This window comes from Alternaria burnsii, assembly GCF_013036055.1.
Source record: "Alternaria burnsii strain CBS107.38 chromosome Unknown 732, whole genome shotgun sequence".
Taxonomy (NCBI): domain Eukaryota; kingdom Fungi; phylum Ascomycota; class Dothideomycetes; order Pleosporales; family Pleosporaceae; genus Alternaria; species Alternaria burnsii.
Genome location: NW_024066113.1, coordinates 337,029 through 364,934, shown reverse-complemented (window position 1 = coordinate 364,934; position 27,906 = coordinate 337,029). Strand labels below are relative to the sequence as shown.

At 49.9% G+C, this 27,906-nt stretch overlaps 12 protein-coding genes across 12 annotated transcripts; 7 read left to right on the top strand and 5 right to left on the bottom strand.

Annotated features, from left to right (window-relative positions):
* Positions 1-466: 466 nt before the first annotated feature.
* GT037_005586 (mfs general substrate transporter) lies at positions 467-7,964 on the top strand (the record flags this gene model as incomplete). The annotated part of the gene is made up of 8 exons (XM_038930633.1): positions 467-546; positions 646-1,191; positions 2,043-2,293; positions 2,345-2,598; positions 2,651-3,093; positions 3,149-3,757; positions 4,937-4,973; positions 7,341-7,964. Coding segments are annotated over 8 exons (2,844 nt in total), but the record flags the coding sequence as incomplete, so codon positions are not given.
* GT037_005587 (uncharacterized protein) lies at positions 4,517-5,171 on the bottom strand (the record flags this gene model as incomplete). The annotated part of the gene is made up of 4 exons (XM_038930634.1): positions 4,517-4,661; positions 4,722-4,812; positions 4,871-5,004; positions 5,059-5,171. 4 exons carry the CDS (start codon positions 5,169-5,171, stop codon positions 4,517-4,519), a joined length of 483 nt encoding a protein of 160 aa, XP_038786323.1.
* Positions 7,965-8,277: 313 nt separating the features above from the next.
* GT037_005585 (gpi15 protein) lies at positions 8,278-9,033 on the bottom strand (the record flags this gene model as incomplete). Its single annotated transcript, XM_038930632.1, has 2 exons — positions 8,278-8,615; positions 8,670-9,033. 2 exons carry the CDS (start codon positions 9,031-9,033, stop codon positions 8,278-8,280), a joined length of 702 nt encoding a protein of 233 aa, XP_038786321.1.
* A 211-nt stretch (positions 9,034-9,244) lies between these two features.
* On the top strand, positions 9,245-9,871 carry GT037_005584 (uncharacterized protein; the record flags this gene model as incomplete). Its single annotated transcript, XM_038930631.1, has 1 exon — positions 9,245-9,871. One exon carries the CDS (start codon positions 9,245-9,247, stop codon positions 9,869-9,871), a length of 627 nt encoding a protein of 208 aa, XP_038786320.1.
* Positions 9,872-10,080: 209 nt separating this feature from the next.
* On the bottom strand, positions 10,081-11,889 carry GT037_005583 (pseudouridylate synthase 3; the record flags this gene model as incomplete). The annotated part of the gene is made up of 1 exon (XM_038930630.1): positions 10,081-11,889. The coding sequence occupies one exon, from the start codon at positions 11,887-11,889 to the stop codon at positions 10,081-10,083; it is 1,809 nt and encodes a 602-aa protein (XP_038786319.1).
* Positions 11,890-12,473: 584 nt separating this feature from the next.
* Positions 12,474-12,840, bottom strand: GT037_005582 (uncharacterized protein; the record flags this gene model as incomplete). Its single annotated transcript, XM_038930629.1, has 2 exons — positions 12,474-12,765; positions 12,818-12,840. 2 exons carry the CDS (start codon positions 12,838-12,840, stop codon positions 12,474-12,476), a joined length of 315 nt encoding a protein of 104 aa, XP_038786318.1.
* Positions 12,841-13,688: 848 nt separating this feature from the next.
* Positions 13,689-14,327, top strand: GT037_005581 (uncharacterized protein; the record flags this gene model as incomplete). The annotated part of the gene is made up of 1 exon (XM_038930628.1): positions 13,689-14,327. One exon carries the CDS (start codon positions 13,689-13,691, stop codon positions 14,325-14,327), a length of 639 nt encoding a protein of 212 aa, XP_038786317.1.
* Positions 14,328-15,033: 706 nt separating this feature from the next.
* Positions 15,034-15,249, top strand: GT037_005580 (uncharacterized protein; the record flags this gene model as incomplete). Its single annotated transcript, XM_038930627.1, has 1 exon — positions 15,034-15,249. One exon carries the CDS (start codon positions 15,034-15,036, stop codon positions 15,247-15,249), a length of 216 nt encoding a protein of 71 aa, XP_038786316.1.
* Positions 15,250-15,919: 670 nt separating this feature from the next.
* GT037_005579 (uncharacterized protein) lies at positions 15,920-19,297 on the top strand (the record flags this gene model as incomplete). The annotated part of the gene is made up of 1 exon (XM_038930626.1): positions 15,920-19,297. The coding sequence occupies one exon, from the start codon at positions 15,920-15,922 to the stop codon at positions 19,295-19,297; it is 3,378 nt and encodes a 1,125-aa protein (XP_038786315.1).
* Positions 19,298-19,759: 462 nt separating this feature from the next.
* Positions 19,760-20,515, top strand: GT037_005578 (uncharacterized protein; the record flags this gene model as incomplete). Its single annotated transcript, XM_038930625.1, has 1 exon — positions 19,760-20,515. The coding sequence occupies one exon, from the start codon at positions 19,760-19,762 to the stop codon at positions 20,513-20,515; it is 756 nt and encodes a 251-aa protein (XP_038786314.1).
* An 882-nt stretch (positions 20,516-21,397) lies between these two features.
* On the bottom strand, positions 21,398-23,132 carry GT037_005577 (uncharacterized protein; the record flags this gene model as incomplete). The annotated part of the gene is made up of 3 exons (XM_038930624.1): positions 21,398-22,677; positions 22,731-22,862; positions 22,928-23,132. The coding sequence occupies 3 exons, from the start codon at positions 23,130-23,132 to the stop codon at positions 21,398-21,400; spliced, it is 1,617 nt and encodes a 538-aa protein (XP_038786313.1).
* A 2,882-nt stretch (positions 23,133-26,014) lies between these two features.
* Positions 26,015-27,284, top strand: GT037_005576 (uncharacterized protein; the record flags this gene model as incomplete). The annotated part of the gene is made up of 4 exons (XM_038930623.1): positions 26,015-26,105; positions 26,164-26,417; positions 26,551-26,629; positions 26,767-27,284. 4 exons carry the CDS (start codon positions 26,015-26,017, stop codon positions 27,282-27,284), a joined length of 942 nt encoding a protein of 313 aa, XP_038786312.1.
* Positions 27,285-27,906: the final 622 nt, after the last annotated feature.

Genomic DNA, 27,906 nt, shown 5'->3' with positions numbered 1-27,906 from the left:
GCTGCAAAGTCGTATGGGTCGTCATATAGATAAGCATTATCCCGAGGCTGTCAAACATGAAAGGCGCAAACGCTTCATATCCATAGTCGAATAATAGTATAGCAGGGTGGTTGCCACGGCTTCGGAAACAGGTGGCCAAATCTTGTAATTCAGGTATGCACGCTAAACTGGCGCGACGCAGCAGCAGCTGCGAACGCTCTTGATCAGTTAGCTGCTGTCGCGTTAGCGCGAACAAATTCTAAGTATGCTGGCGATCGTCTCGTAGAACGGGCGACATATGTGCGAGGTTGTGTGAAGGAGTGGAGAGGCAGCGAGTGATGGAGCGACGCTTTCTGGTTGCCAAGACCATGTGCAGCTAACGCCTATCTCCGCGCCCAGATGTTCGTCACTTCTCATGACTCTCCTAGAAGCAAAGATGAAACCACCTTGATATCTGATTGTGCCTGCGGGGCATCTACGACTCGCGATGGAATATAACTCACTGCCTCCGGAGATTACCGTCCTGCTGCTGGGCGACTCTGAAGTAGGGAAGTCGACGTTCTTGTCGTGAGTACTATCATCCGGCGCGCTGTACGGCGCGACTTGCGACAGCGGCGACGAAAGCGTGTGGATTGACGTCTTGTATCATTTGCTGATGATTCAAAGTCGCCTGTCACTCGGCGTGCAACCTCAGAACGACGACCTCCCACCTTATGAGCTTCCCAAGCTGCGCGATATCGACCAGCCGTATGCCTTCGATATCACACTCTATGGCCGGCCGTACAGGCTGCAATTCTACGACACGGCCTCACCCCAGAACTATACGCTTCTGCACCCACAATTTGTGATTCTTTGCTACGACATATCCTCGCGCGCGTCGCTCGAGTCGCTTTCTTCGACATGGCTGCCGGTAGTGAACAAGCATTTTAATTACGATGAAAACTTGCCTGTAATGGTCCTTGGTCTTAAGAGGGATTTGAGGAGACAATGGACGTTAGCGGAGCATGGCCCGGACAAGAAGGGCAAGGGCGCGAGCGTCATGCCACATGAGGGATTACAGACAGCGCAGAGAATGCTGTGCGATCATTACGCTGAATGTAGTGCGCTGACAGGGGAGCTGTGTAGGCAAGTGCTGGAGGATGTCGCAAAGACATGTGCAAAGACAACGACCAAGGACGGTGCCAAAACTCAAGCTGATGTGTGCAACCTCATGTAATTGGGCATGTCTGGAAACGCAAGTTGCGCAGGCTCGAACGTGGGCGCGATTGAACATGTCAAATACAGGCATGCATCGGATTGCTCAAATGCCACCGGTTCAAGTATCGCGTTTATGGTTGCTTGTGCGCGTGGCTACCTCGTCTCGAGGCAGAACCTTTTCCGCATATGGGTTCTGTTATCCTCAATTGTTACGAATAACACTTTGTAGTGGGCGACCAACACATTTGGCAGAGACCTCGATATGTCTTGTATGTCGTGTGGACTAAATTCAGACAACGACAAGTTATAGATTCCGGACATTATATGTCCATTAGCTACATAATACAAGGTAGCGTAGGCGGCGCTGCTACCGACAGGACTTCCTTTTTCATCGGGCTATCGCCGAAGGGACTCACCCGACCAACCACTTAGCAACTCTTCGCCAAATCCACCACCGGCCCTTCAACAAATGCCCACACCGACACCGCGGCTTATGAGATCGGCAAATGCGCCCCTGCACATCTCCAGTTAATCCTGTGCCGCTTGACAGATGGTCGAACCATACGTCACAACGACATGCAGATCGCGCTGCACGTGCCGACGCCGTGCATGATGATCCCGCCAAAACTACCCCGCAAAGGCGCCGCTTGGTACCCCAGAAGCTAAGATACGTTTGATCCGCCTCCACACAAGAGGGTCAATTGCGTTGAGGGGAGCCTGGAGAGGCGAGGCATGCATGCTAGGTGGGTAACGTTGCCGAAGAAGGTATGCCGTTGTGATGCTATGATTCGGGCTTTGCATTCTACCGAGATGCATTAAAGGGTAGAAGCTCCCCACGGGGTTGAAGTCGTGCGTTGCCTTGCTAGTTTTCTCTCCCATATCGCCTGCAATCACACCATGGCGACAGCATTCGATCACGACAAGCTCTCCGCGGAGCACCAGCAGACCGAGAATGTCGCGGAGAAGATCTCGACTTCATCGGGCAGTGGTGAGCTCGAAGCGCAGAATATTGATCTTGAGGAGAAGGAGGCTGCCCGTGTGCTGAGGAAGGTGGATATGAGACTCGTTCCAATGCTGTCTCTTCTTTACCTCGTCGCGTTCATCGATCGAAGCAATAGTAAGTGCAGGCTCTTGGACGAATTCATGTCGAATTACTAACACGTTGTAGTCGGTAACGCGAAGATTGCTGGTATGACGGACGACCTGAAAATGCACGGTAGCCAGTACAACACTGCAGTCACCTTATTCTTCGTTCCATACACGCTACTCGAAGTACCTAGCAACATCGTGCTCAAGATGATGCGCCCAAGTCATTGGATGGCAATCTTGATGTTCTGCTGGGGTCTCGTGATGACACTTATGGGTCTTACGTCCAGCTACGGTGGGCTACTTGCCGGACGTTTCTTCTTGGGTGTGACAGAGGTAGGTGGAAAATGCTCTATCCAGAATTGACAGCATATGCTTACACTCGCAGTCTGGCTTCTTCCCCGCAGCAACGTTTCTGCTTACTCTCTGGTATCGCCGTTTCGAACTTCAGCGTCGTATGGCTGTTTTCTATGTAGCCGCCTCTCTTGCTGGTGCTTTCAGTGGGTTGCTCGCCTACGGTATCGAGAAGCTCGACGGTCGCTCTGGACTTGCCGGATGGCAGTGGATCTTCTTAATAGAGGGATTGATCCCAGTGGCGCTCGCGCTCATCATCTGGAAGATTCTCCCTGATAGTCCAGAAACCGCCAAGTTCCTTACCCAACCAGAGCGCGACTTGCTGGTTTCCCGATTGTCCAACGATTCTGGGTCTGGACAGGGACAAGCCACCAACAGCGATAAGATCAGCAAAGAGCAGATTCTCACTGGTCTTTCCGACTGGAAGATTTGGGCTGCTACGGTTATTTTCTGGGGAAACACCGTTGGAGTTTATGGGTAGGTCGACGAAAACGATTTGTGCTACCGATTCATGTCTGATATTTCTATACAGATTCACAGCTACCGTACCATCTGTCATCCAAGGCCTCGGCTACACGAGTGCCAATGCCCAACTCATGACCATCCCGATCTACGTTTTCGCCGCTATCCTTACCCTCATCTTTGCGTGGGCGTCCGATCTGACACGCAAGCGCTCCCCATACATCATCGCAGGCTATTCCATTGCCGTATGCGGCTTCATCGCTCAACTGGCCATTCCTAAGCCCGCCTATCCTGGCATCACCTATGGCTTCCTTTTCCCCGTGGCTGGAGGTCTATACTGCCCTTTTACCTGCCTTGTCTCCTGGATTGGCAACTCCCTTGCACCATCTTCTAAGCGCGCTGTTGGTATGGCTCTCTTGATTTCCGTGGGAAACATGGGTGGTATCATGGGAAGCAATATCTATCTTTCGCGCGAAGCACCAAAGTACACGACAGGCTTTTCGGCTAGTTTGGCCATGTGCTGTACCGCCATCCTCATGACTTTCGTGTTGAGGTGGGCGTATGCGAAGGAGAATAGACTGAGGGATGAGCTGATCGCGGAGCACGGTGAAGACGCTATTCGTGCGAGGTATTCCGAGCAGGAGTTGCTGCTTATGGGTGACAAGAGCCCTTTCTACCGGTACACTCTGTAATTTGCATCTACGAGAAGATGTTCAGCGTAGCTTCATCCTTTTGCATGTCGCAATTAGAAGGAGCGATATCTTCTTTGATGATCGAGTGAGATTCTTTTACAATGTATACATGATGGGTGTTCACAAAATCTAGGTGATTTCATCAGGCGCACTAAATGTATTCAGCTTCAGAGATCAGTATAGCACCTAGGCACAATGCTAGGTTGCGAAAGATTTCAGCTAACAGTGATCACACAATTAATCAATTGATTCTTCTGAGTTTAGGCAAAGGTAAGATACTCCTGCATAGCGGAAATTAGAGTCACCATATACCAGGAAAAACCCAAACAGGTATATACATAACAAGTTTTACCTTGCAGCCTACATTATCTTCTAGTAAGAAAACCTAATAAGATTAACTATATTGTAGTCTTCTAAGTTTTGAATCTATATCTATATAGCTCTCTATATGTTCTTTTGTAGTAGGAAGGATTATTCTTAAAAGGAAGTTTGTTTTTTCCACTTTGATACGGTGGAGTAACCAATCTGATTTAGTTGCAAGACACTCTTATCAAAACCAATACACGGATGGGATACATAGCTTTTGACAGTCATTTCAAAGTAGTCTAACGTGTACACCGGATCAATTTGATGAAGGAGCGACAGATCTTACGTGTTACACCTCGAGTGAGGAGTCTGAAATTGGCTTCACTCGTAACACTGGCCTCGGCCTACAAACTCGACCGCACTACCTATCCAGACAAATCTCAAGTGTACACAACAGCCTTGAGAATAAACTGGGCGTTCTCAGCACCATCGGTAATGGCGTATGAGATCACTTCTGTTCCGCTGTCCTTGCCAGCGCCACGAACGTTGATCTGCTGCTTCTTCTGGCCATTGACGTTGTTGATGCTAGAGTACACGTTAGGTCACATCCCTACCCATAAATGGTCGCGGAAGGAGGAAACTCACGCAAAGGTACCGTTTCCAGTGTATCTAATGTTCCAGCGGACGGCGTTGTCAAGGGGAGGGCGGATTTCCTGGGTGATTTTGCCACCAGAATCTAGATAGATGTGGGTGTTACGGGACAGATATGTTGTAGAAAGATGTGACTGGCTTACCATTCATGCACAAGTACAAACCAGAGTTTGCGCAAATGATGTGATATTCACGATCGCCTTTCTCAGGCTGAGCGTAGTAGCCCCCCGCCGATACAATCTCAAAGTGAGTGTTCTTGGCTTCCTTCGTCCTCGGGCTAGTAGCTGATCAGTCCAAGATGGCGATGTTTAGCCGTGGGAAGCAAACGTACTATAGCTTGATGGGCGTGCCAGCAGTTGTTGCACCACCCCAGACATTCAGGCTCATTTCTGGAGCGTGTTTGGGGAGAATCTCGTACATGCCGGGGCCGGTGTAGTCAGACATTTTGATTTTGGTTGGCAGGTGTTGTTGAGTGAGATATGTTGTTTGATTGTAGTGTTCAATAGATAATGGTGAGAATGATAAAGGTTTCGAGGAACGGAGGGGGCTTTTGTAGAGTTGGAAGGTGGTAAAAGCAATTCCTCATACTCCGTTTCTTCCCAAAGGGTTCTAGACAATCTCTTGTCCTACAGTATGCTATTCTGATCTAGACCCCTTAAAGTCACTCGTTAAGATCGGATGCCTGAAAAGCCAAGTAAGAGTCGAGCCTATGAAAGCAGTCGCCAAGCCTACTTCGATAGCCAGATGGCTGAGTTTTCGACCTCTAGGCTTCGTTGGAAAATGTTCGACAGCCTTTTCGGATAGTGTTTCGGTCTGCATGCAAGTCTGTATCATTGCCGCCGAATACCTTCCATCGGCACCCTCCTGGTCATCGTGAATGTTCCCATCAAGACCAGTCATGTCGTATGCGAGTTCTGGGGAGAACTTAGTGCACCGTGGACCCTTCCAGTGTCATCGTGGCTTTCTACAGCGTGGTCGTATAAAAGGCTGGCCTATTGAGTACATGCATGATACCGATCACCTGTGTAACCAGAAGATGCACTAAGTACGCATATAGCGGAAGAGCGGTGTAGCGTATGTTATACCAAGAAGTCCATTCATATGCGTGAAGTCGGGTCTCCAGCTCTAGATTTCCATCGCGGTATGCACACTGACGGTCCGAAGGCGCAATGCTCTTAGTGACCGGCATAGATCTAACCACTTCTATACAGTGGGCATACGCCAGTGTGTTAAACGATATCGGACCGAGAAGCAGTACCAGGCGAATATCATGTCGTTTGTCATCATTGAGAAAGCATATGACCACTGAGACATGATAAAGGCTGCTCATTGTAGCCAGACCTGTGTTGGACTGAGGTTGCTTCTAGCCGACTCAATAGCAACTGTACGACTATCCGGATTGGGCATGAAACCTCTTCATGGTCTAAGCCTGGGGTACGAGGCGATGAGTACATCGTGAAATAGTACCGACGACAAACTTCGTAAAATAGTATCGCCGCTGTCATCATTGTACTATTCGATGCTCATCAAGGGTAAACCAAGCTATACAGTCAGGCTATGGTAGGGTGTTTCGAAAACCGCGAGGGCGAATCAGCATTCGGTGTGATGCATGGCCTCAGCTACCCATTACTGTAGTAGGCGCGCTGCACTTCTGACCTGAAGATGTCTGCATTTAGATTAGCACAAACGCACCCACCCACTGTTATCTGCGAATCTTTCTAAACGACATTTTTGGCGTCAAGCTAAGACCCTTTCGACTGACCTAGGATGGTCGTGTAAAGCATTGGTGATGCCTTGTCAAATCGTGGTAAAGTGCTGGCGTGCATCCTGAACACATACGCCTGCAGACTCTAGTCACTGGTACTGTAAATACAGTGCATAGAGATCTCAATCTTTTTGTGCTCCGGTAATACTGCAACATGTGCGTGATGGAGGCGGCTTGCATCTGTATACACGTCGACAGACCCTACTCCGCTAAGGCTTACCGGTCCCGTGCGGGGGGTCGGGGCGTCCCGCATCACACCCACATCGTGGATAGATGGGCTATGATTGGGTAATGCCCCTTTTCAATTCAACAATCAGGATAGAGTGCGCCCCACTTGTGGACAGACTTGAGGGCTCCGGGCAGCTGGACCGGAAGACGAGCATTTTGCAGTTAGGTCCATTGACTAGCAACTCTGCACAACGCTCCTAAGGTGGCCAGCTCATTCTCTGACAGGCAGAGCTATCCGAACGATGTTGCGAAGACACAAAAAAAAGCGTTGGCGAAATGATCGCCTGCCAAGGACAGTGAACTAGGCGTCTTACGTGCATGCTTCCTCGTAAAAGTGGCACCATACAGTAAGTATGCTAGATGTTCTTTTTTGTGCAATTCCGCATACGAAGACTGTCTGCTGCTACCCAACAAGATGAGGCGATGGCAGAGCGATGTCATTAGTCCGATATTAGTTGGTAGAAGGCTACAGAAGTAAAGGGTAGTAACAAGTTAGCTGAGAAGTGAAGATCTGTAGGTCGAGGTTGAGGAGCAACGCGATCGATGGTGGGGCGATCTCGGGATGTCCCGAACTTTCTAGATCACGGGCGCAATAGCTGCCTCACGCAACTTTCTTTCAGCACACCCATTTATTGATTCGACACTTGCGCATACATAACAATACGAAAATCTTTGACACACAGCCCATTCTTATCCTACGATCGCACCAAGCACAAATCTACGCGCCGTATCGAGTCGTCAACCCCGCATACTCTGACCTCTCATCCTCCACCGTCACCCACCTCCAACCCAAACTCCACGCGCGCACGCATACGCACCCACCCACCATGGGTTCCGTAGTCCTCCCCCACCTGCGCACAGGATGGCACGTCGACCAAGCCATCCTCAGCGAGGAGGACCGCCTAGTTCTGATCCGCTTCGGCCGGGACTCGGACCCCGACTGCATGTCGCAAGACGAGGTACTCTACAAGATCGCCGACCGCGTGAAGAACTTCTGCGCCATCTACCTCTGCGACCTCGACGAAGTCCCCGATTTCAAGGCCATGTACGAGCTGTACGATCCTTGCACTGTCATGTTCTTCTTCCGTAACAAGCACATGATGTGTGATTTTGGGACGGGAAACAATAACAAGCTGAACTGGGTGTTGGAGGATAAGCAGGAGTTTATTGATATCATTGAGACGGTATACCGGGGGGCGAAGAAGGGCAGAGGTCTGGTTGTGTCGCCGAAGGACTATAGTACTAGGTATAGGTACTAGAAAAATGGGCACGGGTATGGGTCTGGATACATGGCGTATTGGGGTTTGGATAGGACGAGATTGATACCAAAAAGACTAGAGCAGACGTGATTTATACCACGAGGCTGGAACAACCAGACGGATTGTTGTAAACGGGGAGCTCTGATGCATGTAAAAGTGTAGCAAAACTGGAGGTTTGGATACAATGTTACGGCAGCTCAATGAGGAGGCTTACGCAAACTCTCAGAGCATGTGTAGGACACAGACGAGGTTTTAATCATGCGGTTGTTACGACATGTATTGGAGCGCTTTATTCATGTTATGATTCTACGATCCCCGCTGCTTTGCTCTCAACGTTCGTTTCCCGGTCTGCACTTTTGATGCTGTCCTCCCACAATCCTCCTCTTACGCCCCTCCAAACGATCTCTAGCGTCCCTCTTCTCGGTAGCAATCTCGGAAACACAACGACGACCTTTTCCTCGTCCTCCACTACTACCATAAGATAGAATTTCACTTCAAATCCCTTGAACGCCTCGTGTATAAAAACGTCCTGTATGCTCGTGGTGGGTATAAAGCGCGTGGTGGGCGTCTGAAGATACGTCAAAGATGTAGTCGAGGTCTGGACACCGAGGCCGCGGAGTATGGTGAGGGATTCTTCTGTAGATTGCCTTAGCTTAGAAACCAGAAGATGAGATCAGGGGAGCGAGGTACCTGTGTAGTTGCGGCGAAAAACCAGAAAGAGCATGATACATGCAGTAGGTATCAAGTATCGCCATTGGTAAGCTTCTGTGAGCCTGACGAGGTGCGCTTCCACGCCATGTCCCATTTTCCACATTCTTAGAGTTGGGTCGTATCGAGCTTCGTTCGTGACACAGAACTTTGACCATAGTGATAGTATGCTTATGATGCCTAGTGAGACTCTCAACAATATCCCTGCATAGTACCTTGCGAGCGCGGGTAGTGTCTTGGGAACAGGACGCGTCGAGACAGTGTATGTGATTGTTGACGACGTTGGCTGCAGCACGTGAAATGTTTGCGCCGGCGGAGAGGTCAAGTGGTCAATGAGTGCCAACATGGTGTTGGAATATAAGCAAGTGTCACTAGAGGATCGAAACTATGGACAGCGGAATGTGGGGGTGGGAGAAAGCCTGGGGAACGGGATGACGCGCTCAGCATGCTTCTTATCGATAAGATCGTCACGTTTTCTACCCAGCTGTCTCACACGAGCTTACCTCCAATCCACCTTCCTCCTTGCACCACAAACCTCTCGAGTAAAGCCCATCACGATGGACTCTTCTAAAACAGACCGCGATCGCTCTCGCTCTCCCCGGAGATCCCCCGGTCCACGTAAACCCAAGAACTTCAGCAATCTCAAATTCAAAGGCGACCGCGAGCGTCGCGACCCAGACAGACGACGCGACGACCGAGACCGAGACCGAGAGAGGCGACCACGAGATTACTCGGACCGCGATCGAAGACGCGATGACGACCGAGAGCGCGATCATCGCCGTCCCCGAGATACGTCGCGCGACAGACGACGAGACTCGAGCCGTGAGCGCCGTCGACGATCCCGCTCGCGCGACCACAAACCACGCGACTCGAACCGCGACAGCAAACCAAAAGAAAAGAAATCCGCTGCTGCTGCTGCGGCTGCGGCTCCTGCTGCACCCTCCGAGCCCATGATTCTCGTCACCATCAACGACCGTCTAGGCACCAAGACACAAGTTCCCTGCCTCCCCAGTGATCCCATCAAGCTGTTGAAAGCCATGGTTGCAGCAAAGATTGGGCGACCGGTGCATGAGATTATGCTGAAGAGGCAGGGGGAGAGGCCGTTCCATGATAATCTTACGTGTGCGGATTATGCGATTAGCAACGGTGTGCAGATTGATTTGGAATTGAATACCGGGGATTAAGGTGGGAGGTGCCACATATGGGTGTATTGGCATGCAAAAGGTTGGGGACGAAGTGTGTATCGGTGCATGTATAACGCAAAGCTACATGGGAAAACTGCGACAGATTATGATACCCAATAAAGTGTTTTTTACTCGATTAGGCATACGGATAGTCCAGCCGCAGGGCCTGTATACCGACTAATCCCTCGTGCGTCTCACCCCTCCAGCATCTATTCATCCCCATCATCATCCTTCGCCTGAATACGATCAGGAATGCCCTTCCTCACTCTGTATTTCTCATTCACCACCTCTACACTTTCCTGTCTCTCCCTCTGCAACACAGGCATATAATTTCCCTTGGCCCTGCCCAGATCCCCTCCATCAAACACTCTCGGGCCACCCCTCGCTATCCCAATACTCTGTTGCTCAGCCGGCACCTCCGCATCCAGCGTCGACTGTCCTAAATTCGCAATCTTATCGAGCAAAAGCCCCGAAAGCGTCTCATCGATTTTGTTCCCCCGCCACACCTCCCAGACATCGTCGATGACACCGCCGCGACCCCATTTTCCGCGACCAATGGTAGCAGGGCCTCCTCCTTTGGCTGTTCCTCTGGCTTTTGGCTCGCTGCCCCCTTCGTCGCCAATGTAGATCCATTCGAGTCGGTCTTGGTAGCCGTGTTCTCGCTCCTCGGTGCTGCGGACTTCGTGCGCGTGCGGGAAGATGCAGTCCCAGAGAACGAGTGGGGCGTCCGATGCCATTTCGTACTTTGGTCGTTGAGGGTTGGCGGCGATGTCGAGGAGTTGGGGGACTAGGGATGGTGACTCGAGACCTTGGCCTACCAGGAAGAGAATGGCGACTAAAGAGCGGACTTGGTGCCAGAGGAAAGCGGAGCCGTGAAGGGTGAACGAGTATAGTTTTGGTTGCTCTCCGTTGGTGTAGGGCGCAGAGAGAGCGGGGTGGGAGAGGAAGCCTGGCACGGACAGTGAGGACACTTCCTCAATGTCGGCGTGGAAGATGCGTCTTTGGAAGTTTGTGAGTTGTTTGCTTGCGTCGATTTTGCAGAAGTTGCGGAAATCGTGGAGGCCGACTAGCGACTTGCAGGCTTTTCGCATGGCTTCGATGTCGAGCCAGCCTTCGCGCATTATCTCTTGGTTTTCAGTAGCAACGGGTTTGGAGTTGTTGTAGTTGGTGTTGGTCTTGTATTGCCCAGAGGATCCGGGTACAGGTGCGAAGCAAGGATTGGTGAAGAAGTACTTGTACCGCCGTTCTTTGCAAGAGAAGCGAGCGCTGAAGTCTTCTGGCGGGTTTGGGCACCACGCATAAACACGAATGTCCGGGGGTAGCACACGGTTCAAAAGCTGGATATATGGGAGTTCGTCGGTAAGGTCGTTGAACGGCTTTTGTGGGATGTCTTGGACGTCGTCTGATAACGACGCTGATTCTTCGTTATCGGCTTCGTTTTCTCCTTCGGCATTCCGTACAGGCTCAGAAACTTTTGGCAATGGCTTGTTGCTCCTGACCCTCACTCCAATGACCTGCCCGAAAGCGCTCACGCCCCGATCCGTCCGTCCGCATTTGGAGTATTCGCAGCCATCCCAGTTTACATCAGCACCTTCCCTATCCCATTTTGCAAAAGTTTTTCTATCAATTCTCTCATATCTTCTTTCGTCGCCGCCCGTGGGTATCGGATTTATCAAACGCGTCTTGACCAACGCTTTCCAGACCTCCTCCTCAATCGTAGGTAATGGTGTGGTGTTGTTTTTGTGATGCTCGAAGCCGTTGTACTTCTGTCCTAGGTAGGCAAACTTCAGTGCGATTAACCGTGTGCTGTATTTCGAAGCATCGAAGGCTTTCGGCGATGCCTTGCGGGCTGTGCGCAATTCCCATGGCTTGAGCGGTTCTGTAGGCGTGGGCGTCGGTTCGCTTGTCGAGGATGAGTTCAGTTCAGCAGCTCTTTGTGCGTCCCCTCCTATCTGCCTCTCCAACTCTTGTATCCTGGCAATCAACTGCTGTTGTGACCATTCTTCATACCCCGCCATGTTCCCTCTTCTCCCACGCGCTTCCCGAAATTGCACGCGTCGTGGAACTCTCGAAAGCTTGTGGAAGCTGCGTCGCGAACAGAACAATCGATGCAGTGACCGTTGGAATTCTGGAAAGGCGTGGGGTAGCGGCCCGCGCATTGTTAGACCACATCGTGGATGACTCTCAGCATTATTTTTGGTATGCGGCCTGACGTTCAGGGTCCAGCGCGTCTAGCCGAGGCAGGAAAGGCTGGGTAGATCATTGCATCGCACATTCATCAGTCAGCTGCGTCTGCGATCTTACTTGATCTTGCAGTCTTCATCTCACGATGGGTAGATACCGACCCAAATGACTGACGTTGTGCTTGCCCACACTGTCCCCGCCGAGTGCTCACTTTTACACTCCACGATACTTACGCCTTAGTCTTGTCACTGCAATCGTCAGGTCTACACTGCGCGATACAACCTCATGTTGACACAGGAAACAACGCTATGAGTTATAGCCACTTGTATTAATCGCGCGGTGTGTACGATCACAGCCGAAGGTCTAAACATCCGCGTCACAGTTCTACGAGAACAATACTTGTTGTATCATGTTTTTCTTACAAGATCCCAATGGCAATATCTCCCCTAATTCTCGCATAGACCTTAATGTCGGCTTCCAGATCCAACTTGATATGCACCTTTAGGCTGCCTTTTACATCTGATCCATTGTCAAGACCGAACCCCTCATTCGCTTCTTCATCCTCTTCATCATTGCTGTTGCCTCCCTTTTTCGACTTCTTCTTGTTCTTTGGGGATACTGTAGAGGTGGCGGTGTTGCCTAGTTTACCGATTGTATCGCCGGGTCCTCCCTCACGGCCGCCGGTTGCGTTGGAGGCGGTGTCGCCCAAGCTGGTCGTGAATTAGAATGTGGCAAGGGGTTTTGAAAACGTCAAACACGCACTTTTTTGTTAGGTTGTCCGCCATTTTGAACTCAGATTCCGGTGCGATCTCGCTATCAGGGGTTTGCGGAGGAGTGAGTTGCGGTTGTAGTGGGGGTAAAGTTAATTGCGGTATTGTCGCTTTCCTGCGATGCGGGAGTTGTGCTGACCACGCCAGTTCTCACGTCTTCGGTATCGAGGGATTTGAATGGAAAAGTTGGAAGCACTGAGCGAGCATATATTGATTGATAAACCTCCCGACGCAAGGTACTAGACGGACAGGTCCGAAGTGCCCGCATCCACCAGCCGAAGCTGCATCATCGATCTACGGGTCGGCGAGGTGATCCTCACGAGTATGAGTGTTGGATTGGCCATGAGCTTGCATGCGATTCAAGTTTACCCATGGCTCTAATGCAGGAGATGCGTAAAGTGGTCAGCTAATGCTGTAGCTTCGACTACAATTTCTCAAAAGGGTGATCGCGTCTCGCCCAAAGCAGCGTCGCAACTCATGAATTTCCACAGATCAGCCGTATGGGGTTTGTTGTTCGTCATTGGCCCCGGCATTCACTATCGATCATGTCGATCATCTTGGAGCTAAGTGGAGCGGGAACCGGAAGCCATCCGCTCACTAGCTCTCTGATTGGCTTCTGCACTCCATATATGCAGCCACATTGGAATCGTATTTTGATTTTCGTCATGGGCTTCTACGCGAGGTGATCTAGGTGCGTATGGTAGCTTTTCTTTTTCTGGCGTCGTGATGTGGGGTTTACGATAGATACCTAAGCAGTGAGGCCTCATCAGCTAGCACACGCTATACCTTGGTAACTATACACCAAGTCACAACCCTCATGATCGTTTTAGCTTGTTGTTTCCACTATTTGTAACTCTTGAAAGATGGTCTTCGGCCTACTGGCTCTTGTGGGAACAGTTCCCTTGACCGCGACATCCGTTCTCGCCCTACAGAGTCAAACCGAGAACGCGAAGAACGATGCCGCTGCCGACGAAGATGACGACTGGAAGGGCGAGAGGTGCCACATGCGATGCCGAGCGACTGCGAGGACGCCAGAAGACCGCAAAGAGTTGTTCAAGAATAGTCGAATCGTACTTTGTGGAGGGCGACTGTACGTTGAGCTATCGACATACGAAGGACCGGCACATCACCCATTCACCGGATACTATCTGCCTTTCCCAAAGAAGGATTACGAAGGCATTGTATCTACCATCTCAAATGATCCGCCACAGCTCAATTGGGTATATCTAGACACCGACTCGGACATCTTCCAGCTTAGCCATGGACTTCGTGTTGATGCAGAAGAGGGCCAAGCTGGTCCTTGGGATGCCAGGTTTTGCTCGAACGGGGAGAAGCGGTATACTTTCGAGGGTTGGGAGGGGTTTATTGCAGTTGAGACTGAGGGCGAGCCGGGGCTGTGGGGGCTTTGTTTCGACAAGTATAACGATGGCCTGAAGGGCAAGATTCGAGAAGGCCAGAGGACTGTCGAGCTGGAACTGGTACGTGGAGAGATAGAGGGTTGATCGTTGATAGCGCTTCACGATGGTTTGCGCGAGTCTTGAACCGGGCTGCAAGCAGTCGTCAGATCCTGATTTTGGCGTCCACGCTCTGCGTTTCGGCGCGTTCGCAACAAAGGTCTTAGAGACAAGACCAAACAAGCCCGAGCACGCGGGCCATGCTCACAAGCTGGCCGCGCTCTTGTCCCCGATCTTCATATAGACCAGGCACTTGCCAGTCATTGGTCAGAAAAGTGTCCGAAAACAAGTTCATGGGAATGCATCTTGTACATAGCTGCATTTGCTAGACAGGTCTAAGCGTTGTTGAATGCGAAGGATCGAATTGAAGAAGCACGATGTGGCTGACGCGTGTCTCCGATTCGCGATCGCCCGGAGATGACGTAGGCTAGCGCGACAACAAGCACCACAACTTCAGCCTTCCCACGTCTTTATCTCCACTCCGCATCTCCTCACTTGGCAACGTCCAGAACTTCATCTCGCATCTACTATTGCTAAGAAAGAAGAGGCTATTCTCATCTTTTTTGCTATTCTTCTTTTGTCAACATGTGCGACTTCGTGCCTCTTCCGATCGTGTGCTTCCAGTGCGGAACGTATGTAACTCGCCGGCCCAAAGCTTACGCGTTATGCTAACAGTGGACACGCGAAAAGTGACCAAAACCCATGTCATTGTAAGGTCATTGGACCTACTATCGGATTCGTAGTCACAGTGGGCATGGCTGTAGGTATCACCTCAATCGCGCGCGATCAATTATTCATGTTTCTTAGATCTTCTGTTGGCCTGCGTCACTGCTCTGCTGCTGCTGCGCAACTGATACGGGAAAGAGGTGAGTTTTTCGTACACATCTGTAGATTCAGCACTGACCACAGCAGTGTATTGGCTCTGCCTGTGGACACGGGCAACTCAATCAGTAATGCGATACCTATATGACGAGCCCAGGCGACACAACAAAGCATGTGCGACTTTCCTAAACTACAAATTCTTCTCCAACACCTACTTTGCACATAATATCACCTTTGGCCGAGCAAGAGTTGGAAGACTGGTGAGGCGTTGGGGACTTGAACATGATACCCACCAGCAATTAGAGACCTAACCAAACTAATATATACGTACACGATTTCAACTTTCTTTTGGTGACATATATGGTGAGGCATGATACACTTCTCGTGGTTTGCTCGGCTAGGCACACCGTACCACGTCAACACGTGAGGACGCGTTGCTCTCACCTACTCACCTTCACTCTGAGACGTAACGTTGACAAACGAAAAACTTTTTGAGTTTTCCAAATTAGGTCTCGCGATAGCACACTGCTGAATTGTGACGTTCTTTGTCGCTCACAACAAACGATTACCTTGCAGATGTCCAGCGCTGCACTTTCAACTTATTTCAACAGTCACAGAACCAAGAGCGCATGCGAAGACCGGATCGATAATGGAAAGATAACGGAAAGAAGCGCCTGTTTCCACTGGCAGCGATACCTTGTTTTGGACGCGTGAAAGAGCAAGAGGTCCCAGGTCGACAAAACACCGCTTACACGATTGTCGCTTTAAGATCAGTTTCTCTACATAACAGCTGCGCGTATCTACTCCTCCACCACAGCATGAACTTGGAATACGATTCAGAGGAATCTTTTGCCACATTTAATAGCCCGAACCTACCCTCTACTTTAGCTTATAGCACGAACTTCCTCGGTGAGCTAGTTGATTATAAAGTCTTCCCTCGAAAGATTGGTCACAAGATGCCGGACACTAAAGACGTGGTAGTCTGGTCTTTGGAAGGGCTAGGTTACACAAACGACGCGCCGATTGTTTACGCCGATGGCCGAATCAACGACCAGACGCACCCGCCGGACTACTACGCATACAGCCCGCTCGCATACAGTCCGCTCGAAGACAGTTGGGTGGAAGGCTTGCGGGAAATTGAAGATTTTGATTGGTCGAATGATAAAGAGGGCGAGCAGAAACCTGGTATATTGGATAGCAAAATCCATGATGAGGAAGAATTTGACAGTATTGCTGGCACGTTGTGCCCAATTGGTCAAGACAAAGACCGTGATCTTTCCAATGGCCAAGTTGCGCATCTACTTGAACGAACACACTTACCGCACGATCGACCGGGAGATGGAACTTTCAAGTTAAGGGACCTACCATCAGCGAACGATACAGCGCCTGTCGCCGAAGTCACTGACACTGTTGTGTCGCTTCCACCTACCGAGCATGTTGGATTAGATTCGCATATCGACGATGGCAAACATGCTGCGGCCCAAGATTACATGGACATTGATGGCGTATCGATCGCCGCTGCCGCTAGATGTGGTGATATCAGTTCTACGATTGAAGGCGGGATTACTGCACAACAAGGGAAAGTCATGATGCCTGAGCCGGCGGCCTGCCAAGAAAAGCATTTCGCAGGTGGCATTGCGACCGAGATGAAACCTTGTGCCAGCCCAAACCATAACAACGGAGTCAAGGCCTCAACCGTTCTTTACTCGCCAGCTTCTTCATACCACGGTATCCACACTGCGCACGGATCAGACTTGGTGAACCCCGCGCAAATTGCCAAGGCTCCTGACGTACCAAAGAGAGACACACCGATCATTCATGCGCCGGAGATTGGGTCTGAACATACAATGGTCAGTCAAGCCACTTCCTCGGCGCTGAGTGAGGGCTATTCGATTGGTTCACCAGAATCTCCTGAGGCACTATCGCGGAGGGAAGAGAACGTTGATGGACCCAGGCAAACGCAGTTACGAGATGCAGCTGACGACATATCTCCCGTTGGGCTTGCCGAGCTTTTGCCATCGGAATACCATAATCACAACGTTCACTCCGTCAAGCCATACCTGGAGACCGTCAGCGATGAGGTATCTATGCGACACAGTTTACAGCTGAAGGCCCCATTACGAGCCCAGCAATCCAAGGAAAGAGCGTCTCTGCCGCCACTACCTTTCGCGTCTCAGTATGATGCATTAGGTGATGGAAGGTTCGAGATCATAACTGCTGAAGCATCTACAAGCAAAGAGAACACATCTGTGACACAGCTAGCTCAGAGGCCGTCGAAGCTTCCATCTCCATCCAAAGTCGAACCACTTGACGCCAGAGCCGAAGACCAGGTGTTTACACCCGACTTGGAACGAAGCGAAACCGCTGGACGGATACCCAAGAATGATCTTGTAGAAGGCAGTTCGTCTATAGAAGATCAAGACAGGGCCAAGGGTATAGATCCTTCACCGCCATTCACATTGCTTTCAGGCTCTCCAACACCAACTCCAGCACCCGAAGGTCGGACCGTTCACCTTCGCAAACGCTCTAAATCGTCAAGCAATACCAAGAACGCATCAGAGACAGACTCAGATGCCCCACCGAAGAAGAAGGCGAGGAGAGGTACGCCTGCGGAGCCACGTCCTGACGCCGTCAAGGAGAGGAGTAAGGCGCTCAAAGAGCTGGAATTTAAAACTGCGCCATCGTTCGCGAAGACCAGACGTGGCGCAGTCAATTCGGAGAAGGAAATCACTCTTATGGACGAGGCGGATGAAGAATCGCAGAGCATGATTTTGAATAGTGATACGGAGATGCGATGCTCTGATCACGAAGGCAACGATGCCGATATGAAAGGGCACTGTAGCGACGTTGAGGTTCCAGTGACACCCAGCAAGTTCGTTCCTCCAGTTGAACAAGCCCCCAGCCCATCAATATCCAGACAAAAAGTCTCCGACCGTGAGCTTCAAGGTCTCAGCTCAACTCAATACCGTGACCGATCTTCGAAGGCGAAGCGAGACATAATACCTATCTCACGTCAGCTGTTCAAGCTGGACACGCTGGGTAAGCTCGGGCTACGTACGAACGCTTTTGAACAATCACCAGCCATACACGGCAACGACGACAACTCATTCGCTCCTGTTGAAGGTAGCGGTGTTACTGGTAGTACCCCGAAGATGGTCAAACCCCCCATGGCAGAGCCGAAACCTACTTCAGAGCTGATGGAGACGCAAGAGAACTCCAAAGCATTAGCAATGGCTATCATGGAGGGTTCCGATGCTCTTCCTGCAAAGAGACGAAAGAATGAACCTATGGAAGCGGAAGAGGAAGAAGAAGAGTCATCTCCAGCATCCAAGATAGACACAGCAAATCCTGCTTCATTACCAGAACTTACCACGCCTCCAAGAGGACTCTTCACGAACGCTCGCAGAGTAACGAGCACACAGAACGTTGACCAGAACGGGGACGTCACGCCGGCGGCCGAAGATGATCCTGTTATGAGCCATAGTGGTTCACGCGATGATGACTCATCGTCTGGAATTAGCGAGCCTGGAGACGTTGAAGACCTCTCAGAAGAGCAAAATATCCACTTCAAAGACGCACGAGAGACCATTGAGACACCTTACAAAGATGATCAAGCTCATGAAGACTACTCTGACACTTCCGTCCCAGTTAGTAAGAAGCCCCAGCTTGAGAGAAAGGCCTCAATGCTGGGGAACCAATCGCTCAGTCGAACGAACTCCCGCAGGGATACACCAGCATCTAGTGTTGCCTCCCCTAAAGCCGCCCTAGCCAGGAACAAATACGGTTTCAAGCCATGTCCAAAAGGCCCACGAGCACCACGAACACGGGCGGGGTGTAAGGCAGCTGTCAGTTCTGCAGCGCCCACTCCTCTAGTGCCAAAACCAGTACCCGCCCCGAAGGTCAGGGTACTCCCGAAGCGTAAAGCGAAGACCATTTGTAATAACACAAAGGCGGATATGAATGAAGATGACGAAGCGTTACCCTTCGTATCCGATATCACAGCTAAAGGCAAGGCCAAAAGGTCTACCTCCGTAGCTACGGCTACTTCCGGACCATCAAACCAGCCTTCTGTACGTAAAACGCGTCATGCGTCCGCGATGGAAAATCAGAGCAAAACCGCGCGAAGAGAAGAGAGCAAAGTGGTGGAAGATAAAACTAGGACTGCAGGCAAGGCAAGGCAAGGCAGAAAGGTTTGAGAGATGAAAATTGGTACCGGTGGACTGAGCATTGGACATTCGAGAAGACGGTTGGTCTTTGGATAGCTAAGACAACCAAACGTCTTGGCTACCTACGATTGTTGCACAAAAAAGTCCGCCCTAACTCCAAAAACTCCGGTCCATATAATAATCAAGTGCACGTCCGATGAAGTAAGTATTAATCTAATCAGAATCTGAACGGGAATCTGCTCATCCCCAGGTCGAAATCGACATGTTTTGAAACCGTTCTCACTCGAGAATCTTTTGTTGAACTCTACGCTTGGCCATGGCATTATGGCAGCAGCCACCGAATATCTGCCGAGCTAATGTACTATATAAGACGTCTTCATTCTTTCACTGTCGATTCAAGTCGCAATATCAAGTCTACCGATCATACTTCTTACATTCAAACTCAACATCTCTTATTGCTGAAGTTGTGTGATTTTGCACCTCCCCAGCAACATGCCATTCCCAGCTTTTGACCCAGCTCAACACAACTCTCCCGAGTTTACGCGTTACGCTGCTGTCCACGCAAATCCCAAGGGCCCCGGCGATGCACGCCCAACTGCGGAGCAAATTATCAGAGATGAGGGTCTCAATGGCAAGCTTATTGAAAAGACCATTTTGATTACTGGCTGCAGCTCTGGTATAGGGATTGAGACCGTCCGCGCCCTCAAGTTGACTGGTGCGCGCATCTTCGCGACAGTCCGTGATCTCGAAAAGGGCAAAAAGGCCCTTAGCGACATCCTTGAGCCTAGAAAGGTCGAGCTCTCCCACCTTAACCTCAACTCGCTCGCATCTGTTCGCAAATTCGCCGCCGAATTCCTGGCCGCCAGTAACAACCAACTCAACATCCTTATTAACAACGCCGGTATCATGTCCTGCCCTAAAGGCACCACTGAAGATGGGTTTAAACTGCAGGTGGGCACCTGCCACCTCGCGCACTTTTTGCTCTTCCAGCTCGTTAAACCTGCGCTTCTTGCCTCCACCAGGCCCAATTTCCACTCACGCGTAGTCAGCGTAGCATCAATGGCACATCGCTATTTTCCCCTCAAGTTCGACAACTTCCAGCTCCGTCACGGCGAATATCACCCAGAGCATGCCTATGCCAAGGATCCTGTGTTGGCCGCCACGCGAAAAACTCCAGAGCAGGGTGCTGCTACCACGGTGTGGGCAGCTGTGGCGCACGCGTGGGAGGGGAGGGAGGTTTGTATCTGAATAACTGCCAAATAAGTAAGCCAGTACAAGAGGGATGGAGGCCCATGAAATCCGGGTACGTAGAATGGACATATGACCCTGAGGGCGAGGAGAGGCTGTGGGTCATGAGCAATGAACTTGTTGGGTTCAAGGACATGGGAGACGTATGAGGCTACTGGTGTGGATAGTATCGATACCAGCGATTAGAGGATGTTTAGTCTCTGATAACCTTGAGCAGAAAAGTCGCATATTGCACTCTCAGCATGAATGGCAATAGAAGAGGGTAAGACAATCACACAGTGATTCTCTAGCTACTCAGAAAGTATGTATGCAGGGTGCTCGAATGGAAGTTATCTCAGAGCAATCTAAACGCTATCTAGCACACCTCTACTATTCTTGGGCCCAACTTGGCTCACAGCTCAGCTAACAAGAGCGCAAGCACGACTGCAGCACAAAGGGAATGAATTGTTATTTCAACCGTCCCTAATCAGAACTAAGTCATCCACGGAACACGTCTACGCATGTAGGAAGACTTTTGCAAAACTATAAGACGACGCCACATAGAGAGCTGACTGCCGAGCGGCAAGCTTTTGCTCAATCTCACAACAATGCTGGCGGTCAAGCTTTAATTGCTCTATGCTTCCACCCTCAGGCAGTTTGTGCAGGCAGTCGACGAACTTGGTGATCCCGGGTTGCCTCTGCATGGCGATGTTGACAAATATATCGTGAGGCGGAGTGGGTGGCCAGGCGGATTTTGCGCGGATTGCTGACAAATTTACAGTGGGGAAAGGATAGCTTGGTGAGCGCCTGCAGAGATTCCATGGTCATTGCATAAACTACTCTGCTGTATCTACCTACATTCTAGAAGTCGCGTTGTATCCTCCTTTCTAGTCTGCGACATGTTCATACGCGCCATACCTCTACACTAACATATTTCTTAACGCTCTGCCTTGAGCTCTCTGAACTCCTCAAAGTTCTCTCACCGATATTGAAGCAGTTAGTCTGATGCTCATTTGCACAAAGCGGATACAAATCTCTCTCGCACGTATCGCAATACAAGCCTTCCACCACCGAAACAAAATCCGGGCCCCATGAGCGATCCATCGCACACAACTCGCTTGCACTGTGCTCCACATGGTGACTGATCCTCAACTGATCGACGCAGTAGTCTCCCTTGAAGCGAAGCTGTTCGCGTCTCGTCAGCATCTCCTTGATCTCCTCATCTTGCTGCCCCTGTTGAAGTGAGCGCGTGCCCCGGCGCTTAATATCAATGATAGGCTCAGCAGTTGGATCACCGGTCGGCTGGCTCGTCGGGGCCGTACTTGCTGGTGCAGGCTTGGGCGGATTCTCTGCCTGCTCCTCTTTGAACTCCTCCAAATTCTTCGCTGCCTCCGCTGGATCCACGGGTTTGCCCGCCTGATCAGCTGATATCAATCCCGCAACGCCGCCAAAACTGCCGGTACCTGGTAGTGCTCCATTGGGATTCTGTCCTTGCTCGTTCAATTGGTCTTCCACGTCTTTGTGCGCCTGTTCTTCCGCTGCTGCTCGGTCAGCGGCTGCTGCGTCCTCCTGTTTCTTCTTCTCTGCTGCTTCTTTTTCTTTGCGAGCTTGGGGCGAATCTTCCACGGGTGATTTGCCAGGTTGAATCTCTTGGTTAAACAGCTTGTGTTTAGAATAGTCGCAGGTGCGTTCACGGGAAATAGCTTTGCGGGAGGGTTTGAAGAAGAACTTTCGTGGTGGCAGTGTATGTCCGTCTACCACAGCCTGGAAGTCCTTATCGAAGCCTTCGTTTATGCCCTTTTCTTCGTCCACATCAGCCTCCTTGAACTTTTCCAGGATCTTATCGTAGTACGGGATGCACTGCGGTTGCTCGCCGTCAAAAGTTTTGTAGAGAGACATTCGGCCTGGAGCCTGACAGAGCGTTTGGGGGTAATCTTTGAACTGCTCTGCGGTTTGCTCAGCCAGACTTTCCTCAGGGAAGCCAAAGCTTGGGAGGTGAACGGAAATGGCTTGCATGAAGCGGTCGTCGTTGCTGAGCCAAACACAACCCGGTCGAAAATCTGTGTCAGGGACCGTGTTGGGTGAAGGATAATAGAAACCTCCACCGCCCTGCTCCTGGCAAGTTTTCACATAACCGGCGTGCCAGGTTCGCTGGGCGCCCGAAGCACCTGTCACGGTCACATCTAAAGAGTCAGGCGATTAGTTCTCCTGATTGAGCAAAGAGGACGAAACGTACAAGTGACGCAGGTAGCATCGTCAGACCGGGCCTGAATCGTAAGGTACTCTGGCTCGGCCGTCCTTTCTGCTCCATCTATTATAATGAAGTCATTTTGCTTGTTCACTCCGTCCTCAATGAGATCTCCTGATTCTGTGTGGACCCTTAGATTAGCCCTGATTGCCATGAGGTAGACTGCTGAACCGATCAAAACATACCGTGCTTTGCAAACATTTTGCCATGAACATCGTATAAGTAAAGATTCGGCATAACGCCATTGGTACGAGCATCCTCCGTTGCATCAAGCATTGTGGAACCAATACCTATACGGGCTACTGGCTTTTCCTCGACAGGTGCTAATGCAGCAGCCATGGTGATGCCCGAGATGGCGAAATCGACTCCCATAGCAGCTGCGAAGGCCATAATCAATAGCTTAACAAAAGGAACGATTTGATGAGGATGCAATAATGAAGAAGAGACGGAGTATAGGCAAAGAATTGTCGACCGGAAATGAGAAAGTGTGAAACTGAATGCTCCGAAGTTGTTGATGTTGTGAAAGTGTTGTTCTGTCACACTATCCTCTACTGAGGAAGCTATTAAATATTCACGCCTTAAATTTGATGATGTCTCTCTGCACTCTTCGCAGTGCTTGGCGTAGCGATAAATAGTGGCTTATCCGCGAAATGGGCTGTGCTGTCTGAGATCAAAACATGATTTCTAAGATTCTGAATGCGTTGCAAAGGCCTTGAAACATGATTCAACCTCGGCGTAGTCTTCAAATTCGGTAATCTTAGTAGTAGGCAATATTGTTTTTGAGGCCCGGAAGGATCCGCAGACGTTCTTGGCCTTCTTGCTCCAATATACCCAGCCAAGTCGAAGATTAGAAAGACATATCTGAGGTATGGTCATCCGAATTAATCCAAGGTTCAGGTACCGTGGGATTGTTAAGCACTGATGTGAAACTGGAAGCGCGCGTCAATACTGTGCATGCTGACATTTCTGTACTCAAGATAGTGCTGACTGGTACATGCACCATGAAATTCAAAGTTAAAAATAACGCTTAGTCTACAAGACTCAATTCAAAATGTTATTCTGAAGTTTCTTGAGCTGGTAATCGTTATTTCTCGATATGAAACGAAGCGGCGAAGGCTCTGCGAAAGCTCACAAATTCATTGACATTTTGATGTGTTCTAGACGTAAGACCATTTGGAAATCGAGAAGGAGCTACTATTGATCATGTTCCGCTTAATTCCACGCGCCTGAGTATTCGAATGTCGAGATCTTTCAGCGTATCATAATATGGCCATCGCGAACCCCATGGGTTTCTATCATATGCCAGTCGCGGTAGCTCGGGATACGAGCAACCACCGTCTTCTGTGTAGGAGACGAAATACGAGTTATCAGGCATGCCCCTGAAGATGGGCCAGTCGTGATCGATCCCTTTTCCGCTATTCTTACAATCGCATAAGCTCACTGGTTCCACGTCCACCTCGGAACTCCGTTCATCTGCCATGCAGGTGGTAGAGTATTGCAAGATATGAAATGACATCAGGTTCGGAAACAGTCTTAGAAACTGTAGCAATGGGTCCCTAGAGCAGACGACACAATCTGGCTTTCCACAATGGCATTTCAACCAAATGTTATGAAAGCGTGAATCTTCAGTCATGCATGTGTCGAGCGCTAAATGTCGAATGATCTGGGCGTTCGGAAGTATGTGGCCTCGTCGTGTCCATGTCCGAGCAAACCTTAGTTCCTCGCTATAAGCGTGGACCACTCCGATTATGTCTCGCTTAGCGTTAAATCGAAAACTTCCAGTCAATATGTGTGGTTTTTGAGAATATGCCGCCCACTGTCTCGCGTTGGCTTTCATCTCGAATACGTCTGGTAGGATGAAGGCTGTGGCGTCTCTAGCTTCTCGGCAAGTTGAACCAATCCTGCGACTTGCATTGGTGGCGGTGATGAGGTTGCGTAGTTCGTTTATACCATTGCGTAGTTCGTTTATACCATAATTGACCGGTCTCGCAGGAGCAAATTTGACATCTGTAGGCCGCATATACATGTCGGTATCGTTGTCTTCATTCGTAAGATCGATGGCAAGTTCTAGAGCGTACACTCGCGGACTCTCCTCTAACAAACATTCAATCCATATCTGTCGTCGAAGCCTGGAATGGTACCACGATCAGTGCCATGTTGAATGCTTGTTGAGGATAGGAGGCATCTTACTCGTATGGGAGTCTTGGGAATGGATTGAATTCCTGATCGAATGTCGCTGAATTGAATTTGACCGCTTCCTTGGGATGAGAGCGGTTGCTGGTAAGTTTACGGCATAGTGACGGGACGGATGAGAGTGCGCAGCCCATCTTGAACGGAGGGACAGAGGTAGTAGATTTGATGTGCTAGTATCAAAAAACACAATATCGGTGAAGCAGACAGTTCTGCGATTGGAGAGAGGGACGTAGGACGGTCGTCTTGTTGTGAAAACCGACGGCGGATTAGATAGTGAGGGCGGCACACTAGAGATGATGGTGGCAAAGAGTCACAATTAGCGGCGATGTGAGACAGGGCAATAGAACAGGGGGGACCGCGCCAAAATGCAGGAATCACCTCAAGGTGCAGGTGTGGTACGACCTGTGCGTCGCGCCTTACTTAATTTAGCCACCTCCTTGCAGACCTCGGATGCACGCTTCTGGCGAGGTGTTTCAAGGTCTAGAAAACGGCGCTTGCTCTTGTCAGATCACTTAATACACCCGAAACAAGTTCAACAGCATCCATTGGACCACAAGACGATGGCTATTGTTCCTTTGATCCTGCTCTCCACTTCCAAGATCGTCGCACACAGCGCCCGTAACATACCAAGGAACCTCGGATTTAGCGCCCAGCAACACCGCCTTCTGGTCGAGATGACTGTATCTCAAATCTGGTCAAAAACGATGGAATGTGATCTATCTCATCGTCAGGACCGATTCTTTCCACCTGCGTTTGAGAACCTCATCCTTCACGCGGCGAAGCAGATGAGACTCTATTTCGAGCTCATGGATTTTCCATAATCAACAAGCACGAACACATATACCGTGTTATGAAATGTATAAGTACTCCATGTCAAGCAGTGGATATCCATCAGACAACCTCCTTCACTATCCTCCATTTTTCTCTAGCATCGCATTCCAGGGACATACCTCGTTTTCTTTTTTTTTCACTCAGACAAGCTTTTCCACGTTCTCTTATTCATCGAAGTAGACTTCGTGTCGTCTTAAAGATATTTCTTGCCGTTCTAGTCCCTATCAGAACTTTTGCACTTCTTCAAAATGCAGCTGAAATCGCTACTGGTCGCCGCTGCACTGCTCAGTAACTTTGCTTCGCTAACGTACGGGCGAGCAATCGATGTACCTCAATCTGGTGAGCTATTACCTCAAGATACCATACTAGACATGATTACCAACCTGTCACTCATCAGGTATCTCCAGTACGAAGCTTCCTGACACGGCGGGCGTCTACAATGAGATCGAACCCCGCATGCTGAAGGGCCTCAGGAAGAAGTTAGACGATAAACTGAAGGCCATTAGGGAGAGAAAGAAGAAAAATTCGGATGAAAAAGACACTACTGATGGCGCCGAAGCATCTGATGATGTTCCTCTAATGCCTCCACCCGCAAAATATACTGGTCCGGCACCTAATGGAATGGATCAAGAACCCGAGCTATCGGCATGGGTATGTACACGACTCCACCCCTCAAAATAACCATATTGCGTGCAAACCAAGAGCACGTACATATTTAGCACGTCTTTTGCCTCTTTTACGCAGTTTGTTATCTCAGTGTAACTAATATGCTCTAATACAATAGAACAAATTTCTTGATATAGAAGTCAAGGAGGGTCAACTCCCACCGGCCTCTGGTGGATACTTAATGTATTCAGGTGAACGTGAGTATATTTGAACTCCACCTTCAGTTCGCATTTCTTCTTTTCCTTCTTCGTTGTTCTCAACAACGTCAGATTTACTTCCATGTGAGCGAGAACGATCATCAAAGCTATACGACTAACGTCCCTTTGTCTTCTAGTGGTCTCCGGTTTATCTCAACGACAAAAATTCAAGGATTCGGCAGCCGAGGACTCTAATATAGGCTACTTGAATGACTGGCATGATACATACCATGGCACAGCTGCATTCTCGATGTGGGCCGACTATCAGAAGGCGAACCCTGCCAAGTTGCACATACCCAACTTTGCACTATCCTTTGCTCAGGCTCGTCGAGCCGCGGATTCTAAGCCTGAATTGCACATGCTATTCAGCGACAAAGAAGAACCATTGATGCGAGACCAGAGTTATTGGGGTGCGGTCGAGGCTGGCATTATCACGGGTCCTGACAGCAAAGTTAATAAGATTTGGAGATATAATGCCGACGAGGTGTATGCAGGAGAGCCATTGCCACCGCCTATCTTGGCCTGGGATAGAAGCCTGCATGCGCCGTTTGGGAAGAAAATTGATGAGATCGATTGGAGGATCAACCCAAAGCCTGGGCCGGGTGCACCGGACAACGAATTGAGGACCGCTGCACCAAAGGTCGAAGACTTTTAATCCAGTAGTTTTGAAAACATACCGGGAGGAGTGTAGCCACCATATTGCTAGTGTTGGCTAGTTTTGCACGCAATCGAGGCTTACACGGCGGGATCGTGTGAATGACAGAAGGTTGTGTTTGGCGACCTGATTCCTCTTGGTGGCGCTAAAGCTGCCGTAGCTTTAGTGTAGATAGTCAGTCTTTTTGCTTCTCGCTCAGATCTGTCTGTTCTTACCGTTGTCAAATGCATAGGTACCTTTCTACCTACCACATCATTCCATATACCAACAGCCCAACCACATAACAGACCCAACGACTTATAGTAAAGTCCGTCTATAAATCGATGCAATCTCTTCATTATTCAACATGAACTGCCAAAGTTAGAAGTGAGCGTTGAAACCCCTCTTTGACCTACTTCTAACAATTTTATAGTAGAAGAAAGTATGGCAAGATCTCATCTATGCATCTCTAGTCCTAGTGTCTACACGGTGCTGGTTTCGTATCAAGGACGCATGCCATTATCCGGCGTAATTAGTCCTGTTGCAGGGTTCTATCCCGCAACAGTGCTGAATCCAGCTCCCAATAAAAGTTCACTTCCGGACGCGCTAGCCGTCCCATTTTTTGTTACGACTGGTTCTCGAG